The following is a 26,406-nucleotide window of genomic DNA, read 5'->3' on the forward strand; positions in this document are numbered from 1 at the left end:
AGCCAAGACTTTTAGTCTGCTTGTATACATAGAGAATTGTGTTCCCATGTGCCATAGTAAAGCAGATCAAAGACTGAGGATGCTTCAGAAGCCGCTGTATTGCTGCAGCTGTGGGGCCACAGGGGGCTGGGACAGGGAGGCAGTGGTGGGCAGGGTGATGATGGTGGGTGGACCCCCAAGGAGCCTCCAAAACCTGCTGCCTGCCTGGGTAACAGCATAGCCACCACTGTCTTGAAACAGCCATCACCTTGTCACCCCAGGTTCGCAGAACGTGTCAGACAGAGTACGTCTGATTTTAATACATATGCTGCATCTAAAACATGCAATATTTTCTGAGTGCTTTGAATGAATTGTTGCTTTTTTGCACATGCCAGGACTTTATAATGTCATGCCAATCACTCTCGGGGTGTGTGTGTATGAAACTAGTCGAATATATGCGGTGATAGGCGAATATGCAGAATTTTTACATGGCACCTTTTAGCTGCCTGGGCAGAGCATGTGTGGTATGTCATACGTATATATTATCATTTAGATTAAAATTGTTCCAGGGTAGGTGAAAGTCTTCAGAAATATTCCTTGAAAAAAAAAACTGTTTTTTTTCTTTTTCTCCAGATTTTGGGAACTCAGCTCTGATTTTCCATTTTAGAACACCTTCGAAGCTTGATATTTCTGTACCAATTAATGGGATAGCATTACAATGACCCAGAATGTTAAATTAATTATACATACATATAAATTGATTCACCTGCAGGGACTGAAAGGAGCACTTGATAATTTCTGCTGCTTTGTGTTGACTGCTTTCACAGGTGCATGGACGGCTATTATGGAAACCCTCTGAACGGAGAACCCTGCCGCCCATGCATGTGCCCAGGGGCACCTACAAGCAATAGATATTTTGCACGTTCCTGTTACCAGGACCCCCACTCTGCACAACTAGTCTGCAATTGTCTTGAGGGATATTCAGGTACGAAGCAAAATAAGGATTTGATTCTATTAAAATTAATGTAAGAAAGAAAAATGACCATCGGCTGCCCATCCTCTGTTCAGAAATGACAAGTGAGGTTATGGTAATAAGATAGATAAGAAAAGTTAACACTCAAATTTACTGAAATTAGGTGGGAAGTCCTGACTGAGAAGAGTGGGAACTGTGCAATTAGTGTTTGAAAAAGGGAGTCATCTATGTGGATACAGTGAAGCAATTAATTAATCTGATGGCAAAGTCTGGAAACCTTCTCCTTTCCAGGGGCACTACATTAACCTGGTGGGGAGAGCCAGGGAGAACTGCAGTTGCTCATTACCTCTGAAAAACAAGTGTTGGAAGCCCAGATCAGAAAGCACAGGGCATCAAAAAGAGCTGATAAGATTTCCCAATCAGAGAAAATCTTTCCTCATATAGAAGAATCTTGCTTTGATGTTATTCCCAAAAGCGACTGTTTCACCATTCAAATGGTCACTGTAGAAATGAGGTTTCCATTCTCAGCTGTCTCAAATGCAGATATTTGTGCAGCAAACTGATGCCTTGCTTCCTAAGATCCTGTTGACTTAGCTTGAATTTCTGCAGGGAAAACTGAAGATATTTCCCTCCCCCTTGGCATTAGAAAGATCTCCAGTGATGGAAGCAAACCCTAATGGTAAACGCGGCCAAAAACTAAACCAATGCTGTCATCTTTACTTAGGCCATGTTCCTTTGTAAGTCAAGAGCAGTTTTGCTCAAGTAATTGCTGTGGGCCCAAAATGACATAGGGGACTTCTGTCCTCACAAACCACCACAATCCTCAGTCCCGGACTTCCTTCCTCCTGCTCCTTCCCAGCAAGGCTCTTGCTCACCTCTGTGGCACCGAGCTCACTTCCTCAGAGATTGTGAAGGGCTCTGGTCCCGAGGACCACAGCAAATGAGCAGAGTCCTTGGTTGAGGATGAGCCAATGGATGAGGTCCCAGCAACACCAGTCTGCCCAGAAAGCTTTCTGAGATGCAGAGAGGTAGCACCCTGATCAGGGTGGGCAGTGGGATGGTATGCAGAAGTAATTGTAATGCCAGCAAGCAAGGACAGAGTGTCACAGAGCTTGTCTGATCTCCTGGGGATCCTCCACTGTGTTACAGAAGTGAGGGCAGGTCTGCTGGGCTCTAGGTTGCTCCGTGGAAGGGCACTTCCCACCTTCCCGTGCTGCTATCCGGGTGAAGGCCCCAGGGAAAATCCTACAAATATGGCCAACCCTGACTACTGCCATTGAAAAGACTTTGCTGGAAAAAGATGTTTGGAGGTGTTGTGTGAGAGGGTACCTATTTACTTCAGCTGAAAAGACTTCCTTGGTAAAAACGACTTGGGATGAGGAGATTGCATTTCCATCAGATTTCAGTGTGGGAGATGTAATTTAAACTGATCATAGGATTAAAGGGCAACAGTCTCAACAGATGGATATTTTCCATTGGAAATGTGCATTTGAACAGTCTGAATCTTGTAACAGTATTACTGGAAATTACGTTTCACTTGAATTCCCATCAGCCAGCAAATATTTTTACCTTCTTCTCCAACAGGCAATCAGTGTGACGAGTGTCCTAGTGGGTTCTACAAAAACCCAGGCAGCCCCAGGCTTGACTGTGTGCCATGTCCCTGCAATAACAACATTGATGTGACAGACCCAGAGTCCTGTAACAGGGTCACCGGGGAATGCACCAAGTGTTTACACAACACCCATGGAGCAAACTGCCAGTTCTGCAAACCAGGGTATTTTGGCTCAGCCCTCGATCAAAACTGTCAGAGTAAGTAAGCAACAGCTCTGCAACTGTGTCTTACTATGAAGAAAAGTTTTAAAGAAATTAGTCTATAGGGAGAGGGTAACCCTTGGAGGGACAGTAAAACTAAAGCAGATCAATGGAGCAAAATATGAGAAGACTAAATATATTTCTATGCAGTGATACAAATAACTGTTAATATGGCATCTATTAAATTCTTTGTCATCCAAGTCTCACTAAATCTCATACTGAATATCACTCCTGAGAAATACTCATTTGTGAAATGAAATCAGTACTCTGTTAAAAAAATAAATGTGCATTCAGCCCACTCAGGAGGGAATCAAAAGTAAAGGAATCAAAGATAATGGTTTATCCATGTTGCTGGCTGATGCCAACTAAGCAATGCTCAGTTAACCAGATGATCCCTTGCTGAGCTCTCTGCCTTACCAGACATTTTCATTAGGTGGCTAGAATGACCCTGTTCAGGCAGTTCAATAGACTCCATGACACTGTCAATAGCTCAGCACTTTTAACAGAAAGGTAGGACTGTAAGAAAAAGCAAGGCATCAGTTTCTTCCCAACATTCCTCAAAGACTATTTTCACAAATGTGCCTGATTGAGGGTCTAATTTCTACAGGCCAGACGATTATAGGTATTTTCAAGAAACTTTTTTTCTGGGAATCTCTAACATACTGTTCAAGCCCATTCCTTGTTCATTCTTGGAGATGTCCATTAGAAACGGTTAAGCAAGAACTTTTGGCTCCTCATAAGGAAGGCTTCTTATCTTACTTGGCTTACTGGGGTTTCCCACGCTGGATAGTGCCTACTGTAAATCACCTTCTCCTTACCCAGCATATTTAACATTTCATTCTAATAAGATTCAAAATTCATTACGCCTTCATTTTTTGTGCTTGTATTAAAAGTACAGAACGTTCCCAGTAAGTTTGCTCAAAGCTATATATAAGCTATTATAGAAAGACAGGTCAACTGTATGAGATTAAAAATGTGTTCAAGATTACTAGCAGTAAACCTACAACATACGCTTTATATACAGCTCCGATTGTCCATCAACTGTCTATATTATCGTCTGCTCTAGTAATTGTCCTTCTTTTTCCAGGGTGCACATGCAATCTGGCGGGTGTTCGCCCTGCCATGTGCCCAGGGGGGGATGCAGTATGTCTGTGTGACCCAGCCACGGGAGCTTGCCCTTGCCTGCCCAACGTGGTGGGTGCGACATGCGACCAGTGTGCCCCTGGCTACTGGGACCTGGCTAGTGGAAAAGGATGTCAGATCTGTGACTGTGATCCAAAAAACTCCCAAAGCAATCAGTGCAACCAGGCAAGAAAAGTACTTCACTTTCTGGGAACTGGGGTAGTGGTGTTTTGGCATGGCAAGGTGGGGACCCTCCTATAAATGAGGATAGTTTTTTGTCATGCTCTTTGAAAACAAGAAGTCTTTGGAAGTTTGCCATTGGTGCAATCATGCTTTGAGTCATTATATCAAATGTGCTGTTCTGAAAATGTGTCTCTGCTTGTAAGCAATTTCTCTTTGCCTGCGTGTTTCTTTGTCAAGTGGCATCTTAGAAATACTTTGTAAGAAAATGTCACATAGGAAAAAACTGCCTTGTAAACATACATATAGGGAAGAAGGAAGTCCAGGCTTGGACCCAAGAGTCTTATGAGTATTTTTTTAAGTGTTTATTTTCATAAAGTAGCAGCTGTGGCCATTACATTAATCATGCCTTGTCTATCAGACTGCTAGAGTACCTTTTCTCATCTTTAATTCCTGTCCACTTTTTAAGGCTAGAATGTAGGAAAAATAAAAAAGAGGTGAAATTGTGGTCCCATGGAGTCAACAGCAATTTTGCTATTGACTTCGGAGCACCAAGAGCTTATCCCAAGCTCTTGCTGGTGTGCTCTTACATTTTCCTTTCAATATGCTTTCTGTTTGTTACAGTTTATTTAGTGGATTTATTATTTTTCCTAGCAAATGTAGCTCTTAACCTCAAAGAACTACTACTGCTTTTCTGAGCTGTACCAGTTATCAGAGCTGCAGTTTAATTTAACAGCTGAATTCCAAAATAAATTTACTAGGGCAACGTACATAATGTACCCTCAAGGTTTTCAGTTACAGTTAATATATCATGTAGTTAAAAGTTGAAATGTTAAGATGAGTAATTTGCTCCAGCAAAAAGAAGAAATTAATCTGTTTTGCAAAGGAAAAGAATTCTCTCTCAAATCATAGTCAGAGGATGAGTTCTCAAAGAGCATCTGTAGACTGGGACATACAAAATCTTTCATATTAGTAAAGTCCATTTTGTTTTCACAGCCTTCAGGAGGAAGATGAGAAATGTAGGCCAATACAACCTGTATTGGTGTATAAACCATGTGTATTCAAAGACTGTGTGCAAGCAGTGTCACCGCAGTCCCCATACAGCTATATGACATAAGTCATAGGGACAATATGACTCTGAAGTTATTTAATCCTAACTGTCTTTACAGCTTACAGGCCAGTGTCCATGTAAGATAGGTTACAGCGGAAGACGTTGCGATGAATGTGAGGAGAATTACTTTGGCAATCCCCAGACGCGTTGCATTTGTAAGTATTACTATGTGGGGACAACTGGATTAGAAACTGCCTCAAAAGAAATGTTTACTTTTTATATTCATAGGGAAGACAGGGCATACATCTAGAGAAGCAGGCTTTACATACATTTGTGTGTATAAGATGGATAAAAATGTTGATATTATTTATCTATATTGTTCCTTCTATGGTTATGATGGGACCATGGAAGTTAGAGATGAAGAAGAGCCATTAGCCAGGCAGTCTACTTTGCTCTAACTCAAACATCAGTTTGCTTTTATTTTCTTAAAATGCATGATTGTACTTTTTGCATGCATTAAACCCATGGAAAAGGAACAACGATATAACCTCCTGTCCCTTTCTTGCAGTGTGCGAGTGTAACCCGGAGGGAACCAGCCAGTCCAAGTGTGACAAAGCCACTGGCGCGTGTAACTGCCGTGCTGGCGTCACTGGCCGGTTCTGTGACCAGTGTGGCCGCGGCTTTGAGAAAAACTTTCCCTCTTGCCATCAGTGTCATCTTTGTTTTGACCAGTGGGACACTGAAATTGCTGCCCTCGCTCAGACTGTCCAGGGGTTAATGAGGTTTGCTGCAAATCTCGAAGATAAAGGAGGACGAATGCCCATCTGTGACATGCGCTTCAAAGCCTTTGAAGATGCCATTTCTGAAATTGAAAGAATTTTGAGACATCCTGTTCTTTCACTGGAGGCCCTCTCAGGCATCAAGGATTTTCAGGGCTACATTCTGTAAGGGCGCAGCTGCCCCTGAAAAAATCCCTTGCTTGAGAAAGCAGTCTTCCCCTGGGCTCCACAGCCATCCCTAGACATCAAGTCCCACTTCTGATCATCTCACAGATGCGGAACTACTAAGTCGCTGTTTTCAATAGATCTGTGAACAAAATAGTCCTTATATATATTATCTGTTTCCCATAGCCATATACTTAAATGCTGGAATTTTCCAGTTCATCCTAAAGGTTTTCTAACTAAGCCATTACAAGTATATGTTTCTGCTCATTTAGAAATTTATCTCTTCTCCTTAAAATATTGTGTATCTCAGTTCTAGTTTAAGAACAATTTGGTCTGACTTCTGCATAACTGCAATTTCTCTTTCAGACAAAAAGTTGTACAAATGGATCCCCTTCACAGTATGCTGTATGAGTTTCCTGACCTTAACAAGAACATAGAAGACATCGGAGAAGAAGCTGATCTAGTGTATGGACTTCTACAACAGAAAATACATCTGCATCAAAGTTTTCATTACTTGAACCTCAAAGGTAAGGCAGCCAGCAATTAAATTAAATAGGTGAATATTTTCCGTGAAATTTCAGAATGTTTTTCTCACCATTGAACCATACAATATTTCAAAGAGCCCTAGATTTTAGCTTCCTATGGTAGCTCAAAAATGTAAATACTAACAACGTGTTATACTGACTTTCCAAACTCCCTTTTATCTTAAAATGCCATGATTTCTAGCATCCTAAATTTCAGATGAATGTGCCAGGGTCACGTTAGTCAGAAGTCTTATGAATCCCGATGTTTACATCAGGGTTTAAAAGCCACCCCCGTTTCACAGTACAGACTCGCAGATCATACAGTAGAATAGCAAAGGACTTTTTCCCCACTTCCGAGTCCTCTTGCTCTTAGCAATACTTAAAGAATGTTGTACAGCAATGGTTTGTTTAATTAAAGCAGAGAGTCATAGTGCAACTTCTTAGTGTTCCCATGGGAAAATACATGACTTTGTGTGGTAAGGAACTAGCTCTCCATCATCAAAAAATGTGAAGTCAGAACTGAGTTCCTTGGCATTTTTGAAAGAATTACACCGTCTGTGCTTGAGCTAAGTATAGTCTCCATCAGCTGCTAATAGCAGTAATGATAATGTCACAGACTTGTTTCTGGAGAACGATGGGGACATATCAGTCAGGGATCTCAAACAGATGCTAGATCATCCACAATGTCAGGAGACTGTCAGCAGTATACTCTCCAAAGAGATGGCTGCCGAGAAACAAACCCCCAGAAGATAAGGTGTGCACCACAGAAGACACAAGCTGCAGGCAATGCACTCCCATTTACAGTTCCTCTGTGTTTTGTTCAGGCAAGGAAAAGATCATTCTAGTCAAGGGCAAAAAAAAAAAGGAAAAGTCAACAGAATACAAAGCCGAGGGAAAGGACGAGGGGAAAAGAGGGATTAAGATTTAGGGCTCCTCTGCCCTGTTGTATTTGGCAGTGCCTCTAGGGCCGGCTCATCTGCTCAGGCCCTCATGTTAGCAGTCAGCACAGCTCTCCCAGGCTCCAGGCTCCACTTCCCAATTCAAGTGAGTCTTGTGCAGACTCTGAGAAAGGCAGGAAGGCAAAGAAACAATAAATCCCAGGGAGGTCAGTGGATACACAGCTGAAGCATCCGTGGTGCTCTCTGGTCACGTTCCAAACCCGCTTCGTCTTTTGGCCTCAGGAGATGAATAAACAACCCTATAAAAAGCACACGGGGGTGTGGGGAGGGGAAGACCTTGAATTTAAGATGAATTTCTGGTCAGGGCCACAAATATTCATTGGTCCTGCTACCAAGCATCTGACAGCACAGAAATAACATTTCCCTCAAGATAACCAGCTTTTTTGACATCTGGGAGAAAGCCTGGCTCCCTCACCCCATCTTCATTTTGGGACCAGCAGCACATACTAGGTATGGCTCTGTCTGCTTTTTCCTCTCTCTTTTTTGCTAGGCTAGAGCAGGATATGGTCACGTACACCATCCGAGGCACATTTGGCACTTGTGCCCTAGACACATGTGGGCTCCTACCTGATGAATTAAAATCACTGGAGAAAACTACACAAGTATCCTTAAAAGAATGTTTGCACTTCATGAGATGTCATTAAATTATGGGTTTCCAGCCTTTGCCCCTGGCTTTGCAGCCATTGTGGTATGGTAATGCAGTGAGTACAGCTTCCTAGGCTGTAAATCAAGCCTGTGCTAAGACGCTGTGTTTAACGTAAAGGAACTTGGAAGCTCTACAGCTACATCACAAACCAAGCGTGAAAAATGCATTTGGGCCACTTAATGGAGAGCTGAACCACTGTAAAATATTCCTGCAATGGAACTGTTGCACAGAAAACAGTCTCTGGCTGAGATACGGAGTTACAGCAGCCTCTTGCCAGGTATTTTGTATTAGGAGCTAACTTTAAAGTGTACGTTGTTTCCAAGAGTTACAAGATAAAATAAATAGCCCTGGTTCCACACCATAACTAAACATTGTTCAGCTTCAATCAAAGCAAGGCCAAGGGCTTTAGAGCCTGATTCAAAGCACACAGGACTTGATGAGTGCCATGTCATTGACTTCAACTAGTAACTGAGTTGGTTACCAGCACAAAGAGGGATGTTGATCAATGACCTCTGATGCTTTTTCACTGCTGACACATCAGTTTTGGCTCATTGCACATACTTCTGCCTGGGGATTTGGGGACAATTTCAAGTTCCCTGGAGATCTGGGAAGCCTTGACAGCAGCAGCTTTAAATTACGTGTTTTGCAAAAGGCCCAAGTCCTGCAAAAAATGTAATATTCTCCAACCCTTTCGAGTCTGCTTAATGGAAAGCTTACACTAAGCTTCTTGCTGGAAAGTATTTTTTGCTTGGCCTACAAACTTATCATAGAAATGCCTTTTTTTTAATGCATCAACCCTGAAATTGGATTTTCCAGAGCCAAAAAAACCTCATAAATTTCCATTTGTAATCCAAATTTTGGCCTTAGTTCAGCAGACCATTTAACTTTTGGGTACTATGCTGAACCAACAGGACAAATGCTTTCCTGACTCAGAATCAGAGCACTGATCATTTCATAGGTTTTATAACTGTCAGAAACAGTTCTCCTGCCTAAACTTCAAAACAGCATAAATGACAGGAGCTTTATCAAATCAACAACAGCAGCAATGAATGAGTTACTGATGAATGCAAATCAGTAGCAGTTTGTGTCATTAATGGGATCCCTTTCGTACTTTTGTATCTTCCATTGGCTTCTCGTACACTTTGGACTCTGGAGAATGACATGAGATCCACTGTATTTGCATCTATTTTAGCAGGTTTTATGAGCATCAATAACTATTCCTGTTTGGCACCTGGCTGAGTAAAGGATTAAAAAGCTTGACTAAGGACATGACAGCTCCTGTCCCTTCCTGCCATCTCAAATCAAACACCAGTGACGACAAGCTGAATCACCCGTCACTCACCATTTATCCGGAATTCACATAAATACATGAATTAAATGCAAGCAAAATACAGTCGGTACTAAACCCTATTTCTGCTACTACAGAGGCCATCAGCAACATTAGGAAACACTTTGAAGTATCATTGCTGGCAGAACAGAAGACCAGTGGGACAACTCCTATTGTAAGACACTCAGAGTACACCAGGAATCACGCGCTCGCTATGTTGGGCCATCAGACCTTGAAAGCAAACAATGTCCTGGAACAGCTCAGGAAGATCAAGAGCTCCAACATCCAAAACTTGAATGAAAAGGTAGGTGCTGTGAATTTTGATTGTGAACTAAACAAAAATCTCTTTTTTGATGCTGTTAGTAGGTTTTATTTTTAAAGAGTGCTTACATGCATTTTTAAATTTGGAAAATGACACTTCCCCGGCACAGACATGTAGTCACATCAGAAGCAGCTGCACTTCTCAGCTGTGATTACTACCACCCTTCTGGAAGCCGTTGTTCCCAGGGCAGACCCAACACAAGGAACTGTTTAAGCACTCTCTAGTCTCAAGAGGACATCATTGTCAACCAGAAAGATTAACCCCAGCCTCCTCCATCATTAACTTAAACTAAGCAGAGCAACTTTGCCCTGCAGTGGATGGGGAGTGCTCACATATCCTTTGCATCACCCATGGGAGAGGAAGGAATTTCTGTCTTTTTGCAGGTCAGCAATGGATACCTGATAGCACCTTCAGCCAGCCCTGCCAGATCTGGAAGAGATCCTCCATCTAGACCTTTAGTCTCAACATCTGTGTGAAACTATATGGAGGGCTAGGCATGGTACCGTGTTGTGTGAGAGGTGATCTGGATCCTTCAGAACAAGCCATTGACCCATGGGCTGGATATGGCCAGGGGACAGTTTCAGCCCTTTTGCCATACAGAAGTGAAGCAAGGGTCTCAGTGCAACACATGGAGCCCGACAAATGGCTCCTACAAGGATGCTTAGAGACACGGGCTGCCATTGCATGCTTCAGGTCAGGGGACCAGTAACTGGCAGCGACACCCATCTTTGGAGAGACGAGACCACCATCTTTTTGGGAAAATCACATCCTATGTTCAATGTTCACATGATGTCAAACATTTTCCTCCCCCCAGGAGTGTATCTCAGTCCCCCAAAGGAGTCCTGACATAAGCATCTTCCTTTATTGCAGATCTGTGGTGTTCCAGGAGACCAGCCCTGTGTCACAGCAGCCTGTGGGGGAGCTTTGTGCCGGGACAGTCAGGGAGTCAGGCAGTGTGGTGGCCCAAACTGCAGTGGAGCTTTTCCTCTCTCCACTGATGCCTTCAGGAAAGCTGAGGAGACTGCTGTGTTGCTAAATAACTTGACTACTCTGCTACGGGAACCTGAGACTCAGGTGCTGTATATCAAACCTACATCTGTTCAGTGAAATGGATGGAGGATGAAATTTGGGAGGTCACAAATCTACAAAAACTCACCTGCTCCTTGGACAAAGAGCAGTGACATAGCGATGGACCCTGTCCCAACATCACAGACCTATCATGGTTCAGTACCAGGAGTATTAGGTGCCAGTCCCACCAAGAGACTGTGGCTCTAGCTATGCCTTCCTCTTCCTCACAGCTGCCAAGATCTCATGGGTCATGGGCCTTGTGCCTATGGAAGTTGGTGACATCAGGCTAGTATTGTCTATATTTTTATTGGTAAAGATTCAAATGGCACCATTTGTCAGTTGCCTGAGCATGGCCCATGCTTATTGCAATGGGATTACTGCTGTGCATAGCACTAAGCTCTATTTATACAACTTCATATGACTTTTTTTTATGTTTGACATTAAATAATTTTTGCAAATAATTTCAAGACTTTTCTGCCCTCGGTGATGTTTAGAAGAGCATCAAGTAGTTGTCTGTACTGCACAGTAGCATTGAAAAATAACTCAAGCAAAGTGTGGCCAATGCAACTTGTGCCAAGGAAACAAAACAGACAAATCCCAAAATACCAGTAAAGACAGTTTGTTCTTATTAACAGAGATGATGCCTGTTACAGTTATAGGCAAAACACATCTTCCAACAGAAATGTCATTCTGCTGTGGCTTTGTCCTGTCCCTGCAGGGTGCCAGGGCATCCATTTCCTCTTTTTAAAATGCACTTGACACTCTGCATCGCAGCTAACCGGGTCAGAAATGAGCAATTGGGGCACATGCCTGGGACCCCAGGACACTGAGGGGCGGCAGCAAAAGGCATCTGCCGAGCTGGTGAGCGCCAGGCTGCCGGGACACTGCCTTTGGCAGTTGCAAGCCTCAGGCAGCTCTGTGATAATATGAAGAATTTTGAGATGTTTCAGAAGTAAAAATACCATTTTTCTTGTTGCATGGGGAAACAGCAGATCCCTTCCCTCTAGACTGCAGACTGCAGAGATGCAGTACCTGTGCATTTCCTTAAAGCAAGGCATAGCCCCTAGCAAAGCAAAATATCGTTGGAATTCAATGATTGATCTAAAGCTGTCATTTAAATTATCACAAATACTAATGTAATGGCAAAATGTAACTTCTAAAGACAAGCCTTAAACTCTACCTTCCTCATTTGTGTACTCTTAAGTGTATTTTTAACAGCAACTCCAATGTGAAAAGGCAAATGAAATTACGTGCCTTTTCTGTACTGAATCGTATCACTGATGTGCTGCAGTACTGCAACAGAAAATAACAGTCAGAACCTTCTTTTAGAAACAGAAGGGGCTGTGGTTTAGCAGTGGTTGTGGAAAGAAAAAAATGCTTGATTTAGGCTTTTCTGAGACCAGATGAAGGCCATGATGTAGCAACTTCTGGAGTTCCCCAAAGGCGTCTCCTACTATTTTTCAAAGCTACATGAAGTGATTCCAGCTGAGGCTTGGATCCAAATTGTCTTTGTGTCAGAGATCAATTTACCAAGCAATGACTGATAACCTCCAGAAAATGGCACTGCTATTTCTAATAATATTTCCAGGTTGAAAGCATTAGAAAAATGGCAGAAGACACCAAGTTGAAAGGCTCACAATTTAATGGACAACTGGAGAGGGCTAAGAATCAAATTGAAGTTGATGGAGAGATCGCCAAGAAATTCATCGGAAAAGTGAAAGACTTCTTGTTAGGTAAATATGCAAAGTTCTTTTTGACTGATTTTTAATATATATTCCAATGTAATATAGCATAATAGATGGCCAGAAAATTATCTAGCTGTATACATGTGAAATTTCTTGTCTACCTCCTGATCTGTGCAATCGTTTCATACCCTTTTTTTCTAGTGCTTCTTTCTCCCAGGTCACCATACTATGTACTAATTTTCCAATAGATCTGTTACATTCTGATTGTCATCTTTTATTATGCTTAATTTTGCTTAATTTGAAGCGTACAAGTAATTCCCTCAGTTCCTGGTTTATCTGAGTAAAGGACTACTAAGATAATTTCATACAATATATAATGACCAAGCATGTCCAATGCATCCTCAAATTGTTATTCCACCCCCTTCTTCCAGGCCCATAAATAGAGGCCCTCTGTAGGTAGCGTGGGAATTAGGACGCATACCACTCCATCATCTCTGTAAAGCTGTATCTCAAGGAATCAAAGGATTCTGGTAGAACTTCACAGCTGTGATAAAAAATAACAGAACCACCATATATACCCTAAAACATTTCCACCCTCACGATTGCAGAAAAATGTTCTAAGGACCCTAAGTTTTTGTACCAGATGCACACCAAAGGAGTTCAAATGTGGTAGGATTTTTTTAATCTCTTGCATGTAGCTGATCTCATAAGTTTCTAAGGATTGCATGTTGGCAGTCCTTTGGCATTCATACCTCTACATCCAAATGGGAGCAAGGGCAGAGGACAGAGGACTTCCTTTGGTCGGGAACATTTAAGTTATTTTATTGAATTGGAAGAAAATCTCCATTTAAGTCCTTAAGATTCTTAGATTTTTATTTGATAGCAATTGAAAATTCCACCTTTGGCTCTTCCTTTATGTTTCTTAGTAGACATATGACATTTACTAACAATTATAAAAGCATATTTTCATGAATTTTTGTTTTGTAAATTGAAGAACAGTAACAGCTGAGATGCGTGCAGTTACATTAAATCTGCTGTACTCTACATTGATGTGAATGGTAATTTTAGATGAATATATTTCTACACAAAATAGTTCTCAGGAATGCACTACTGTTTGCACAATAAATGTCTTCTATTTAATTCTTGGTGAGTTACTTTGGTGAGTTGCTAACAAACGTTAGCACAAATGTTTGTTTCACCTGTTTTATCACCCAAAGTCTTGTCTACAAAGGGAAGTGAGCAGAAAACAGAAGCCACGATGAGACTTCACAAGGCATTGACTACTCTAACTCTCTGTGCCTGTGCCTCTTAGCCAAGAACCAGGACAAGCTCGTTTGTAAGGGGAGCTGTCAAAATATGTTTTTTCTACTGTAAATTCCCATCCTATCTGAGTCTATCTGAGTCTGACCCAAGTTCCCTCTGTAGTTTAGCCTTTCTCATTAACCAGCAAAGGAACCACTTTCTCAATATTGTGGCGACTCCAGGGAAGGGATTACACCCCCTGGCTGGCTTGGAAAGCTCCATTCACACCCCAGTCTCTCCAGCACCTCTTTGATCTGGGGGCCAAGGGAGAAATGGGCTCTGACACATCTAGCTGTGCCGTGCACCGATTTAAAACCTTCTGTGGGCTCAGTTCTACATCAGAATTTTAATAACCCAGTTCAAAGTACGTTCAAATCCTCATTTTAGCCAGTTCTGACAACACTAACAGCAGTACCTGGAAGCATAATATTAAACTACAAAATGTTGGAGATAATTCTCTTACCCCCTCGCTGTGCCTGTCAGCTTTATTCTCCCACATAACTCAGAGGGTAGGCAGCCATAATGATCATTTACATTTCACTGGGAGGAAGGAGTTGCTTCAGGATACCCGCAGCTCCATTTCTGTTGCAGATGAGAGTGCACCTCCAGAAGACATTGAGAAGGTGGCGAATTATGTTTTGCAAATAAACCTTCCCCTGACTCCACAAGAGCTCACGGACATGCTTGGCAAAATCCGTCGCGTTATGAACCACTGTGAGAAGTACAAACTGAATGCAAATAAGAGAAATGGAAAAAGGGAAGAAGCTCAAACACTGCTGCTGGAGGCACAAGAAGCCAAGTGAGTAGGGTGTTCTCATACTGATGTGCCAACTCCAGCTGGGGTGGCACTGTGCACGGTAGGGCTGCTCCCTACCCCAGGCAGTATCCTAGTAACGCTGGAGGAAAGGTTCAGGTGACAGCAGATTTCAGCCTGCCATTTGCATGGGGCCTCTCCAGCAGGAACGAGCCATGACCGCTCGGGTTGCGGGAGCTGACATGCTGCAGGGAGGCAGCTCCCGCCAGCTCTTGGCTCCTCTGCCTGCTGAGTCGAAGAGGCCAAAGCAGCTACTTACTTCCACATTGGACCTAGTGGAGCATTACATCTGGTTCACCGCGAGGTTTAAATATGGGTGAGAAAGAACAAACAAGAATTGGGGAGGGAGAAAATATGTCCACCTTCCTTACTAGCCGTGTACCACCAGGCAGCCTGCAGCATCCAGCCTCACCTTTAACACAGCAGCTCATGTGCTCCCACACAAAGTCCCTAACTGAGGTTTTGCTTTGCCAATTTACAAACCACAATTTTAACGGTTGTTGTTGGGCTTGAGGGAACATTTCTGCACGTGAGCATGGGTGCATCTGAAACATGTTCTTGCTTTGCTCTCTACACCACGATACTACACACGCTTCTATTCTCCCATTTTAGCAAAGCAGCTAAAGCTCTTCCGCCTGTGGATGAAATTAATAATAAACTAAAAAATGTTGTGAAGTCCCAAGGAGACTCCAAAAACACCTTCATAAAGTTAAATGAAGAAATACGAGGCATCAGAACACGAATCTCACAGGTATCCTGCTGTAAATATTTTGATTTATTTACTCCATACATTTTAGAAAAAGATACTTCATCTCAATGTTTCCTTAATGTAAATTTAAATAAATAAAACCAGAACGTGGTGCAGATATGATACTGATTCCATAATGTTTAAGGGTCTCTTCTTAATCAGTTGACATTAATCTCCTTCATTATCACACTCTGCAAGCTGGAGAGACGTTGCGTAAGAAACCACAGCCTTCAATTGCTCTGTTTTAGGCTGAGAACCAAGTGAACAAGACAAATGACAAACTAAATGACTTGTCAGCGAAACAGTCTGAGATGGAAGATGAAATCACCACATTGCAGGCAAAAATGCTGATGAACAAGAATCAAGCTACAAAGGCAAGAGCAGGGGCACAAGCAGCACACAAACAAGCCCAGAATATTGATAAAGTAAGCCTTTCTGTCACATGCTACGGGAAACAAGATTCCCTCCATGTTTAATAGTATTTTTGATTTAGTGTAGTTGTACTACCCTGCTCTCCTCAAAATTGTTAACTTTTTCCCTATGCCATGCAGTGTAAATTGTCACAGGTTAAGAATAATTTCTTTTTTATTTTAAGGCTTCTGGCATATAACACTTCTGTTTGCTTGAATGAAAGGAAACATACACATTTCTCTGGCTACTCAGTGACATTTTTCCTTGCACTGTGTATAAGACTCATGTTACCATGGGCACAAGTAAACACAGCAGAACAAATCACAAAACCAGATATTAAAATATGTGAGTGATGGAAGCAGCCTGGCCATTCATCCCATGCCATTCTCCCTCAGAGAAAATTGCTGTGGGAGTTACTTGGAGTTTTTGGTTGGCTGGGTGCTTTCCAGTAGCTCCAATTTTTGAGACTGCAGCTAGAAATTTGCTAAAATTGTGAGGAGAACCAGGCATCCACAGTGCAAGCTTGGAGCATGACCAGACTTCCAGGTTACAAGAACCCTAGTCAAAATCTAAACTGCAGCCTCAACAGCAACCTAAATCAGCAGGGAATGGATTAGCCAGTAAATATTACTATAGCCAAAAATGTAAAAAAACCCCCAATGTTGCTACAGATAATTCATTAAATTTGAATTATGCCTCATGGCAAAATGAAACTTACAGAAAAGCCCTACTAAAAGAAGTAAAAACAGCATAAACTTTAAAAATCTTAATTTACATCCTTGCCTCCCCTTTAGATTGCTCCACTGTCGGTTTGTTTTAATTGATTTCTAAAAAGTTTTGCAAAGCATTGTTCGAGGTACACTCATTATGGACATTTTTTATTTTTTTTTTAGATTTAAGAGAATGAGAGATTTAAAGTTTGGTTCAATGATGATATTCAAGAACATATACAAATTTGCTTCAGTATGCCAGATTAATTATGAGATGCTCTTAAACTAAGTAACGGTATTTTGTTACAGGAATTTGCTGACGTTAAAAGAAAGTACATCATTCTTCAAGAAAAGCTAAAAGTCCAAGGACCTCCAAAAGTAACACTAGAAAAAGTGAAGCAGCTGAAAGAAGAAGCAGAGAAACTGGCTGAAGAGACTGAAAAAAAAATTAAAAGATTAACAGGTGGTGTTTTCACTTCCATAGCGAGCGGTGAAAATTGTGACAGTCACGAATTACACCGAAGTCCTTGCCCACAGACACTAACAGACTAGGTTTACCTGAAATCAGGTTTAAAACAATTTCCCTGGTGAAAATCCCTGCTTGAAGCTTCTCAAACAGTTTAAAAGCAGATTAACTGATTTAGCTTATGTACTTTTTCTGACATAAATTGGTTGCTATAAGCAGTTTAAGAAGTGTCCACACAGGGAGTTGCAGTGATTTGATTCAGACAGTTTAAAAACAGAAGTGCAAAATCTGCATAAAACCTGGCTGCAGATTCAGCTGGAAGCCTTGATTTATGCACTTGCTTTGGCCATTTGGACCTTAAATCTTTCCTCTGCGCTGTCTTTTCTTACATTACCTGAGTGATGGCTTGTGTTTCAGAGCTGCAATGTAGCCGTTTACTATCACTCCATACTTGTTCCCCTTCAGACATTATCTCTGAGCAATGGCAGAACAAAGCAGGTACAAATTCTGGCTTGTGGAGACTGAAACTGACGTGCCCTGGACCTGAGGGGCTGTGGCCAGGAAGCAGAGAGGTCATGGGCAGCAGAGACCGCGGCTGCTGTGGCCGTACTGGAACTGGTCCTCACACTACCCTTAGGGTGGGTTTAGAGGGTCACCAAAAGAGAAGAGTGCATCTCATGTAATTGCACACAGGCAACCTAATTCTGCTTGTAGTGAAGGTCTGGGCATTCCCACTGGGAATCCTTGGGCCTAGGATCCCGCCAGGCTCAACGTCTGAAAATACCGTGTAACATCAGCAAAACTGAAACAGAAATTCCATTTCAGGAGCAAATTCTTCAGGACAGGATATGAATAAATATTTTGAGCATACGTGAGGAGGAACTTCTTTACTTCGAGGGTGGCAGAGCCCTGGCACAGGCTGCCCAGAGAGGTGGTGGAGTCTCCATCTCTGGAGACATTCAAAACCCGCCTGGATGCGTTCCTGTGCAACCTGCTCTAGGTGACCCTGCTCTGGCAGGGGGTTGGACTAGACAATCTCCAGAGGTCCCTTCCAACCCTATGACTCTATGATTCTATGATATACATTCAAGAGAAGCATTAAGAGCATCCCATGTTACATTGGTGTAGCTTCACAGGGACCAGCAGAAAACATTCCTGTAAATGAGGGAGACCTAAGCCCATTACACCCAAATTGTCTAGGCTTTACACACATCAGTGGACACACTGTTCCTCTGAGTGTTTCCATTTAAACCAACTCTAAGAGCTCTGTGTCCTGCTCTATCCTAGCTGATGAACAAAAGCACATGCTGAGAAACTGATTTAAGGCTGTCATGTTTCATTCACTATCTGCAAGCCAGACTTTTCCCTCCAGTTGCATATATAACATTCCCCATTTGAAATGGGCTTATTGCCTCTAAAACTGCTGGGAAAAGAAACGCTGTTAATCCCTGGATTTTACTTACACAACAAATATGAGTATTACTGCATGTCTCTACTCTTCCAGATTTGGAGAAGAAGCTTCAGGACCTGAATCAAACCAAAGAAGACAAGGCAGAGCAACTGAGACAACTAGAGGAACAAGTGATAGCCATTAAAAATGAAATCACGGAGCAGGAAAGCAAGTATGCAACATGCAAAAGTTAGGATCTGAACAGACCATCCGGTAAAATGCAACTAAGTCTGTGCTTACCACCTCCTGAGCTTCCCAGCAAGGAGGGCTGTCCTCTGTAAATACATCTGAAGGTGCCTATAGTATTTTGGCACGGTGAATAATGTAATTTTCTCTTGGTTTTTTGTCCAGTTCAGTTTATATAGAAATAGGAAATACCTTTTAATAAACCAGCTGATGAAGTAATCAGGGTGTAGTCTTTAGGCAGCTCTATAATACACTCCAGTGCACAGCGTATGGCTTCTCTATGTAGGGGCTGGAAACGCAAGAGGAGGACTGCTCAGAGAGCTGCAGGTAACTGCCTCGAAGATGGGCTCCCAGCACCCTGTGTCTTCTGCTGAACCCTTCAGTAACCTGTGGCTGTGCCTCGACCCCACATGGGGCTGCACAAACCGGGATGGGGCAATGCAGATGAAGGGCTGTGGCCTTCTTTAGCCATCCCTGATGACAACCAGCAGCATCGCCAGGATACTGTCATTCCTCCATTCCCATCTCTTCACCGAGACAGAGCAGGGGGGGCACTAGGAACCCTTGACCATGTGGGTGTCCCCCTGTGTTCACTGAAAATGCACAGCAATGGGCAGCACCTCTCTGCAGTGCTGGGCCATTAGAGGTGGGCAACAGGGAGCCAATTCCCCAGTGCCCACTGGATGGCAGTGCACAGATGCTTAATCCCAGAAACAACTTCAAAACCATTTCTTTGTCAATGCCTCTCCTGCAATGCCTATTTCTCTTATGCTTATAAGGGATTTACCCCGTTTTTCGTTAACGCAACCAACACCTGGAGAATAACCCCAGCTCTTAGGTTTAAGCAGTGAGTCTAAAGGGCCACAAACATTGAAAAATGGTTTCTCCAGCTCTCCTCCCACAGGCAGCACTTCACAGAAGTCAGAGTTCACTCTGCAGTTTCTTGTAGCCATAAAGAACACAGGAGTTGTCCTAAACTTTAGTTTATAATTATTTTTTTCTTTTAACATAAAGAAGGGCACTGTGGCTAAGCAAATGCTACAGAAGGGCTAGGGTTTTAAAAAGACTGAAGGGAGCTACGCTTCTGGTTCAAAATCCCACCCTTGGTAATATATACTCCTGCAGAACGCTGAACAGACTCATAATTGCTTTTCCTCAGTTAAAACCAGTTGTGTCATTCCCGGCTGGCCTGTCCCACAGCAAGCATCCATCATGGACTTCATTCAGCTGCGGTGAGGAGCCCAGCGCTGCTTCAGAGCTCAGGCCACACCTGTAACATGAGGAATGCTCTGCAGCAATACAGGGCTCTCAGCGTTTACCCATCCTCATGCCAGCAGCACCCTTAAAACAATCCTTACCTAAAAGCAAGCATCATTGTGATCCAACAGCGATAAACCCTGCATAGTTACTACTCTGTGTTTAGAAGAGCTAAAGTAGCATTCGTATGTGGTGGGGGGCTTGGGTGGGAATTGCTGGCACTGATGAGATTTCAGAGATATTCCTCAAACTCAAACCAGCTGTGCTCCAGGGCAATGTGCAACATGCATTATCCATATAATAGCTTCTATTGTGAAAATGATGGCATCAAATTATAGCTTCGATATAATCTAACACAGGCAGCTGAATGCAGGTATGTGCATAATTTGCGGTTCAGCTTTTTCTGAATTTTAGCGCTTTAAAAAAATCATCTGAGGTGTGAGGCTTCTTTATAAGTTACTAGGCTGTAATCAGACGAGTGTATTTAGATTGACTTTGCCGTAACGAAATCGAACATCTGTTTTACTCGGAGCACACAACTCACCCTGCTGCTCACACGCAGCTCTCCAGGTAACGAAGGATTTCCTGCAGGTTTCAATGCAGCCCTGCTGCACTGCACCTGAAACAAGCAAACAGAAGGCCTTAGATGGAAATTCCCAATTGCATATAAGCCAAAATTATTTAATTCATGGCTTTAAAAATATGAATTCACAAGCAGAAAGTTGAGAGAGAACTTCCTCCTAAAATCCACTCTTGGCTGTGAGCGTCGCCATATGGCTTTCGACAAGCCCTGAGGATGAGAAGTCTGTAAACACAAGGCAGTTAAACAGGCCTGGGGGGAGATGTATCAATGCAGGGGAAACAGAAATCACCGGAAGAAAAACGGAAACAGGAAAAAGTCAGTGTGGAGTCTAACCTCCCTTGCCTTCCTCCAAGCGTGGTCAGACACACAAAGCGAGCAGACCTGATAGGAACAGCAGCTACAAAACACCAAGGCCATCCTGTGACAGCTTCTGAGGTTTACAACTGTGCAGTGCTCCCCATTGGAAGCGGTGCAAAAACTTTTAAAGTGTTTTTGCAAAGTTAATTTGTGGGAAAATGCTGTACCTGGATCAAAAATGCCTATTTTAATTCCCCTGGCCCTCTTTCTTGCAGGCAGAAGTGGCTTCGGGAAACTGTTTTGTGAAAAAAAATAGTATTGAAATCAGTGTCTTGCTGTAGAGCATTTTGACTTCAGTGACATTAATCAAAATGCAAACAACACTTAACCAAACCCACATATAACCAAAGATACATTTAATCGAAAATTAGCTCTGTTCGCTAGGCATTCCACCACTGCAGTGTTATAAGAAGACGAGTGATCAAGTGGGTTCCACTGAGGTCAAATTCTGACATCTGGTTCTTTGAGAAGACTTCCAACCCAGCACAGAGACAACCCAGGACTGTAAAGCTGCTTCACCAACCACAAGGACAGGACACGACACAAAACTGCATTTTTATCATTTGAAGAATCAAATTAAAATACTCCCACTCCCTATTGCTCACAAGCATTGCAGAGAGGGACGGACACGAACAAGTTCACCGCACCGAATTACCCACATGGTGAATGCTGGTGGTTTTGGCTACCTCTGAAAGGTGACCATGGTTACGGGTGACAGTGGCCACCCTGGTCTATGCCTACAACTTCAGCTCAATCCCTGATGCCACACAGCAGAGTCACCCTAGGCGCGTTGTCATGCAAGTGCAGCACATTGTCACACCCTCCATGGCAAGGCACGAATGAGCCTAACCACAGCAGCAAGGAGCTCCGAGGGCAACTTAGCCCATTTTAGGTTTAGGGGAGTACAGGGCTTCTACAAGGCTGTGAAACAAAAATGAAAAAAAAAAAAAAAAGAAGAAAAAAGAAGAAAAAAAGAGGCGAAAACTTCTATGAAAATTGAAAAAATACATACAGAAAAAAAATAATCTAGTGGCCATTAAACACTGTTCTTACATAGCCACACACGTAACAATGCTGCTGCCCATCTGCCATGAACTGGAGGAGCTTCTAACCGCAGCAGAGTAAAACATTTTCTGTTAGTGGGACAAAAATGTTTGTTGTACTGAAGCTTAAAAACAAAGCCGTGCTGTGATTTACATGACAGGATTGTGAAACTAAATTAGTTTTGTGAATTTAGAAGATCATATTGCAGAAGAGGTTTAGAATTACACTACCTGCCCTGTCAGCTTAAAAGGGTTTAATTTCCTGGATATCTTTAATGAAACAGCCCCACGAGTTCTTCAATCAGGAGTCCTGGGTTATGTTTCGGACCTGGTGTTTAACCTTTAGGGCAAGTCACTTGGTATCTCTCTGTTTCTGCTTATCCATCTGTAAAATGAGAACGAACATATTTACCTACCTCGGCAGGGTTTTCCGGGACAGACAGATCGTTTCCACTCTGGCACTGCAAATACCAAAAAAAAAAGGGCAAAGTGTTCTTGAGGGACACTGGTACCTGGTGAAGATTTACACAAGTTTACGTGTCACACATGCGCAAGCAAAACTCGGGTATATAAACCCAGGCATCCGTCCCAGCCTGCACCCAGGTGGGGCTGCACTCTTCAAACATGGCCATCCTTTGTACCCGCTCCTTAGCATTTATTTACTGGTAAACCTTTCCCCTGGGTGCTGAGGGGACTCTGCCACCAGCAGACAAAGACTGTGTCACCTGGCAGAGCCCACGGAACCAAAGCAGGAGGCCAAGAGTGCAGGGGCGGCTCCAGCACAGCCGTTCACCACGCACAGCAGCATGGACGCCATCCCCAGGAGTGGCACTCCCCAGCCATGTGCGCTGGCACCGCAGCACCGGGTGATTCAGGGCTGCTGAGCATCCCACGCGACAGCTGCCAACCCCCTGGCCCTTCGCTGGGTTTTGGGCCTTGCTGCACGGGTATGCTTCATCCACCACCCATCCCTCCCTCCCAGCCCAGCCCCACCAGCACCCCCGGTAGAAGGCCGAATGGGCCAAAAACCCCGTTCCCGCATTGTTTCCCCACAAGACAGGGGCAGGTAGGAGGGTCGCCCCATCGGTGATCCTGCCCCCGCGATTGCTGCCCCCTGCCCAAATATGCGGGGAGGGCACGACCTGTGCTGGCGGTGGGGGCTGGAGTCCCCCTCTCCCCCCTCGGGGCTCCCCGGTTGCAGCGGGGAGGGCGTCCCCCGCCCCGGCCCGCTCTCCCCCAGCCTCCCACCCGGCCCGGGCTGCCCTTCCTCGACGGCAGCCGCTTCTCCGCTCCCTCCCCCGCGCTCCGCGCTGCGGCGAGGCCGGGCCGCCCCGGGGCGGGGGGCCGGGGCGGGAGGGGCGGCCCGGCCCCGCGGGGGCGGCGGGGCGGAGGAGGAGGAGGGCTGGGGGGCGCCCGGCGGCACGGAGCCGCTCCCCGGGAGCGGTGGGGAGCTGCGGCGCCTGCGTGGAGCAGCCGGAGCAACAGCTTTCGGCGGCGGTGCGGAGGTCCCGTCCCGCCGCGTCCCGTCCCGCCGGTGCCCGCCATGGGCCGCCTCCCGCTGTACCTCTGCTGCTGCCTCGGTAACCACCCCCAGCTCCGGCCACCGTCGGGGCACGGCGGGCTGGGTGAACCTCCGCAGCGCCCGCCGGGGCGGCTCGGGGCGCCCAGCCTGACCCCCGCTTCTCTCTCTCTCTCTCATCCCTCTCTCGCTCCGCGGCTGCACAGCGCTGTGGTCCGCGGCGGCGCAGGAACCCGAGTACAGCTACGGCTGCGCCGAGGGGAGCTGCTACCCGGCCACCGGCGACCTGCTCATCGGCCGCGCCGCCCGCCTCTCCGCCTCCTCCACCTGCGGCCTCCGCCAGCCCGAGCCCTACTGCATCGTCAGCCACCTCCAGGTGAGCGCCTCGACGGGGGGAGGCAGCGCCCCGGGGCACCCCGACCGGCGGCGGGGCCGGGCATCCCCTCCCGTAGCGGCCTGGGCATCAGCGGGGCCGGTGCGGTGGGACAAGCCTCCCTGCGGGATGTGGTCTCCGTGGGGCGGCATCGTGCCCCCGGGCGCGACCCCACGCCCCGTTCAGAGCAGAGGGGGGCTGGGGGGCCCCTCGAGGCTTTCGGCCCCCGAGCCCCCTTTCCTTGTTGAGGCTAATGAGGAGGAATGCGCGGCACTAAGTTCAATTAATACTTTATTTTCAGACTTAGTCGGAGCCGTCTAGACAGCTTCCTGATTGAGAGTGGTCTGTAGGGCCCGGGTAGCGTTCTGGCCACCCTTCCCGTAATGTAATTACATTTGTGTGGTCTCCAAGTGGAAGGATGCAAATAAAGTTGTCTCTGCACATCTGGTGGAAAGCACAAAGCTCGTTACTATTTAAGCCAGGAGCAGCTCACCAGACTTCAGATCTCTGAGACAGAAGGGATGGTGGGGAAGAATAAAATATCAGTTATAAGTGGAACTCTGTTGAACTGAAAGTAAGGGGATAATCTCCAGCCGAATTTACAGCAGAGACAATAGGGCCGGATTCTGACACTTTGAAGGAAAACCCCGGGAAGCAGGAGGAGCCCTGCCTGAGGGCTCACTTGTGCCCTGAAGTTAACAAATCTTTCCCCTCAGTCTTTAGTTTTACTGTACTGCTCTGTCTGCTAGAGTTAATACTTGATTTAATATGGGGTTTCGCTTCACTGCAACGTTTTCGGAGTATGTTGGTATTGACTAATGACATTAGCATCTCTGGTAGAACAAAATAACAAAGGCACTTTGTTATGTTTTCTTGTCTCAAAAAATGCTGAACTGCCATAGTAAAAAGCATCACTTCAGAAGTGCACATGTGCCCTTATTCCTGGTCTCACAGCCCCAGTTCAGCCTTTGGGATGTCCCTGGTTGCTTCTGAACCATAAGGTGGTATTGAAGAAATCGCGGGAAGGTGCTGAGTATCCTCTAAGTAATATGGGTTTTGGATGTGCTGAGTGCTTTGCAGGATCGGACCTTCTAGGATTCAGTTTTAGTGGGAGAAGGAGCAAGTTATGGCATCTGAGACAGGGGCTGTAGTGCTGGGGGCGAGGAGCCTGGGGCGGGCAGGAGGGGACATCTTCCCCAGGACGCCTGCTCTTGGCTGGAGGATTCTCTGGGGAGGAGCCACTGAAGCTGAAATTGGTGAAATGGAAAGCCTGTGTGGCACAGACTTGCCAGCTCTCACATTCTTGGCTGATAAAGCACCGCATTTATCTCCATAAACCCACTGGAGATGCCCGTGTAGGTTTTGATAGTGATGAGTTGCTGGTGTGCCTGGGCCCCCTCGCTGCGGTGCGATAAAATTGGAAAGTGGTGGTGATTTTAGGCACCAGGACAATGCAAAAATAGCATTGTTCATGGTAATAGTCATGATGGGGTTTTGTCGTCCTCCTGGTGAAGAAGCGTCTAGCTTTGCCAAGCTAGATAAAATCATGCCAGACCTGCACACAACAGGTTTTTTATGGACGCACGTTGTAGTGTGTGCAAACTGGGTTGACGTGCGTAGCTTGGGGTTGCAATCCCCAGTGAAGATGCAAGGTTTAGGTAAGAGCTTGATAGTTATACCCCACCCTGAAAGGTCTCGATCACTAAATCACTGATGACCCCTTGACGTCCACTGAGCCCCACTGGAGGTGTCCCTAAGGCAGAGAACTTACATCTCCATGCTAGCTCCCAAAAGCCAACGTTATTTAACACAAGTTGTTGAAAATGCAGTTTTGCACGTGTACATTTGTACAGAAGCAATTCAGCGATTTTCTGTAGATGCTGCCTCCGGTTCTGACTTCTGCTGGAGAATACGTGTGCTGGAAGAAATTGCCTGAAACTGCAATTTCAATAGAAAACATACTTCCCCTAAAAATAAAGTTCATGGAATTCCTGGCATATTTTCCATGTGGCAATTTGCATTAATTCATAAAGGTAAATACACTTATCATTTCAACAAAAAAAATACCTTTGATGACTCCTGCGGGCAAAATGAGTGGAATGTGATACGGATGGAAAATACTCTTATCTGCAGGAAACAACTATTGCCCCACGGATAAAATCAGTAATGCTGATTATTTTGTTGTTTCAGGAGGACAAAAAATGTTTCATATGTGACTCCGAGAATCCCTTCCACGATACTCTCAATCCTGACAGTCACCGCATTGAAAACGTCGTCACCACGTTTGCTCCAAATCGCCTGAAGCTCTGGTGGCAGTCGGAAAATGGTAGGGGGGGTTGTCCGGGAGCCATTTCCAGGGCTGGGAGTTGCTTTCCCTCCTTTTGTTTAAGGGTGCCTGCGGGTTTGCTCTTACCTCTGGCCTGGTGCTTACTGCCCTGTGGAGGATCATGCTGTTCGAGGAGGGCTGAGTAAAACTGGCTGCTTTTGTGTGCCCTGGAGCGGTCCTTAAGCCATAAGGAAGCCCCCTCACCCCTCCAGGGGTCTTGGAAAGAGCCGTCCCACCGCTTTGCAAGAATCCTTTCCTAAAGAGAAAAG

At 44.8% G+C, this 26,406-nt stretch overlaps 2 protein-coding genes and 1 long non-coding RNA gene across 3 annotated transcripts in view; 2 read left to right on the forward strand and 1 right to left on the reverse strand.

The window, feature by feature from the left end:
- Positions 1–19,110, forward strand: part of LAMB4 (laminin subunit beta 4) — a 42,994-nt gene extending 23,884 nt beyond the window's left edge. The window contains exons 22-35 of the mRNA XM_063323414.1: positions 807–964; positions 2,537–2,761; positions 3,852–4,072; positions 5,236–5,332; positions 5,686–6,061; positions 6,428–6,588; positions 9,616–9,821; positions 10,710–10,913; positions 12,496–12,640; positions 14,486–14,693; positions 15,321–15,459; positions 15,705–15,881; positions 16,887–17,040; positions 18,548–19,110. Coding sequence (XP_063179484.1) covers positions 807–964; positions 2,537–2,761; positions 3,852–4,072; positions 5,236–5,332; positions 5,686–6,061; positions 6,428–6,588; positions 9,616–9,821; positions 10,710–10,913; positions 12,496–12,640; positions 14,486–14,693; positions 15,321–15,459; positions 15,705–15,881; positions 16,887–17,040; positions 18,548–18,687 — 2,611 coding nt within the window. The 3' untranslated portion in view covers positions 18,688–19,110. The remainder of the gene's footprint in view (positions 1–806; positions 965–2,536; positions 2,762–3,851; positions 4,073–5,235; positions 5,333–5,685; positions 6,062–6,427; positions 6,589–9,615; positions 9,822–10,709; positions 10,914–12,495; positions 12,641–14,485; positions 14,694–15,320; positions 15,460–15,704; positions 15,882–16,886; positions 17,041–18,547) is intronic.
- Positions 15,521–23,615, reverse strand: LOC134510297 (uncharacterized). Its single transcript, XR_010069552.1, has 5 exons — positions 23,484–23,615; positions 22,336–22,380; positions 20,481–20,555; positions 18,507–18,570; positions 15,521–15,705 (listed from the first exon to the last, which is right to left on the reverse strand). It is a non-coding gene; the product is annotated as an uncharacterized LOC134510297 (long non-coding RNA).
- LAMB1 (laminin subunit beta 1) overlaps positions 23,281–26,406 on the forward strand; it is a 46,852-nt gene continuing 43,726 nt past the window's right edge. The window contains exons 1-3 of the mRNA XM_063323413.1: positions 23,281–23,499; positions 23,645–23,814; positions 26,002–26,137. Of these exons, the coding sequence (XP_063179483.1) occupies positions 23,463–23,499; positions 23,645–23,814; positions 26,002–26,137 (343 nt within the window). The 5' untranslated portion in view covers positions 23,281–23,462. The remainder of the gene's footprint in view (positions 23,500–23,644; positions 23,815–26,001; positions 26,138–26,406) is intronic.

The sequence above is a fragment of the Chroicocephalus ridibundus genome, chromosome 1 (genome assembly GCF_963924245.1).
Source record: "Chroicocephalus ridibundus chromosome 1, bChrRid1.1, whole genome shotgun sequence".
NCBI classification, from domain to species: domain Eukaryota; kingdom Metazoa; phylum Chordata; class Aves; order Charadriiformes; family Laridae; genus Chroicocephalus; species Chroicocephalus ridibundus.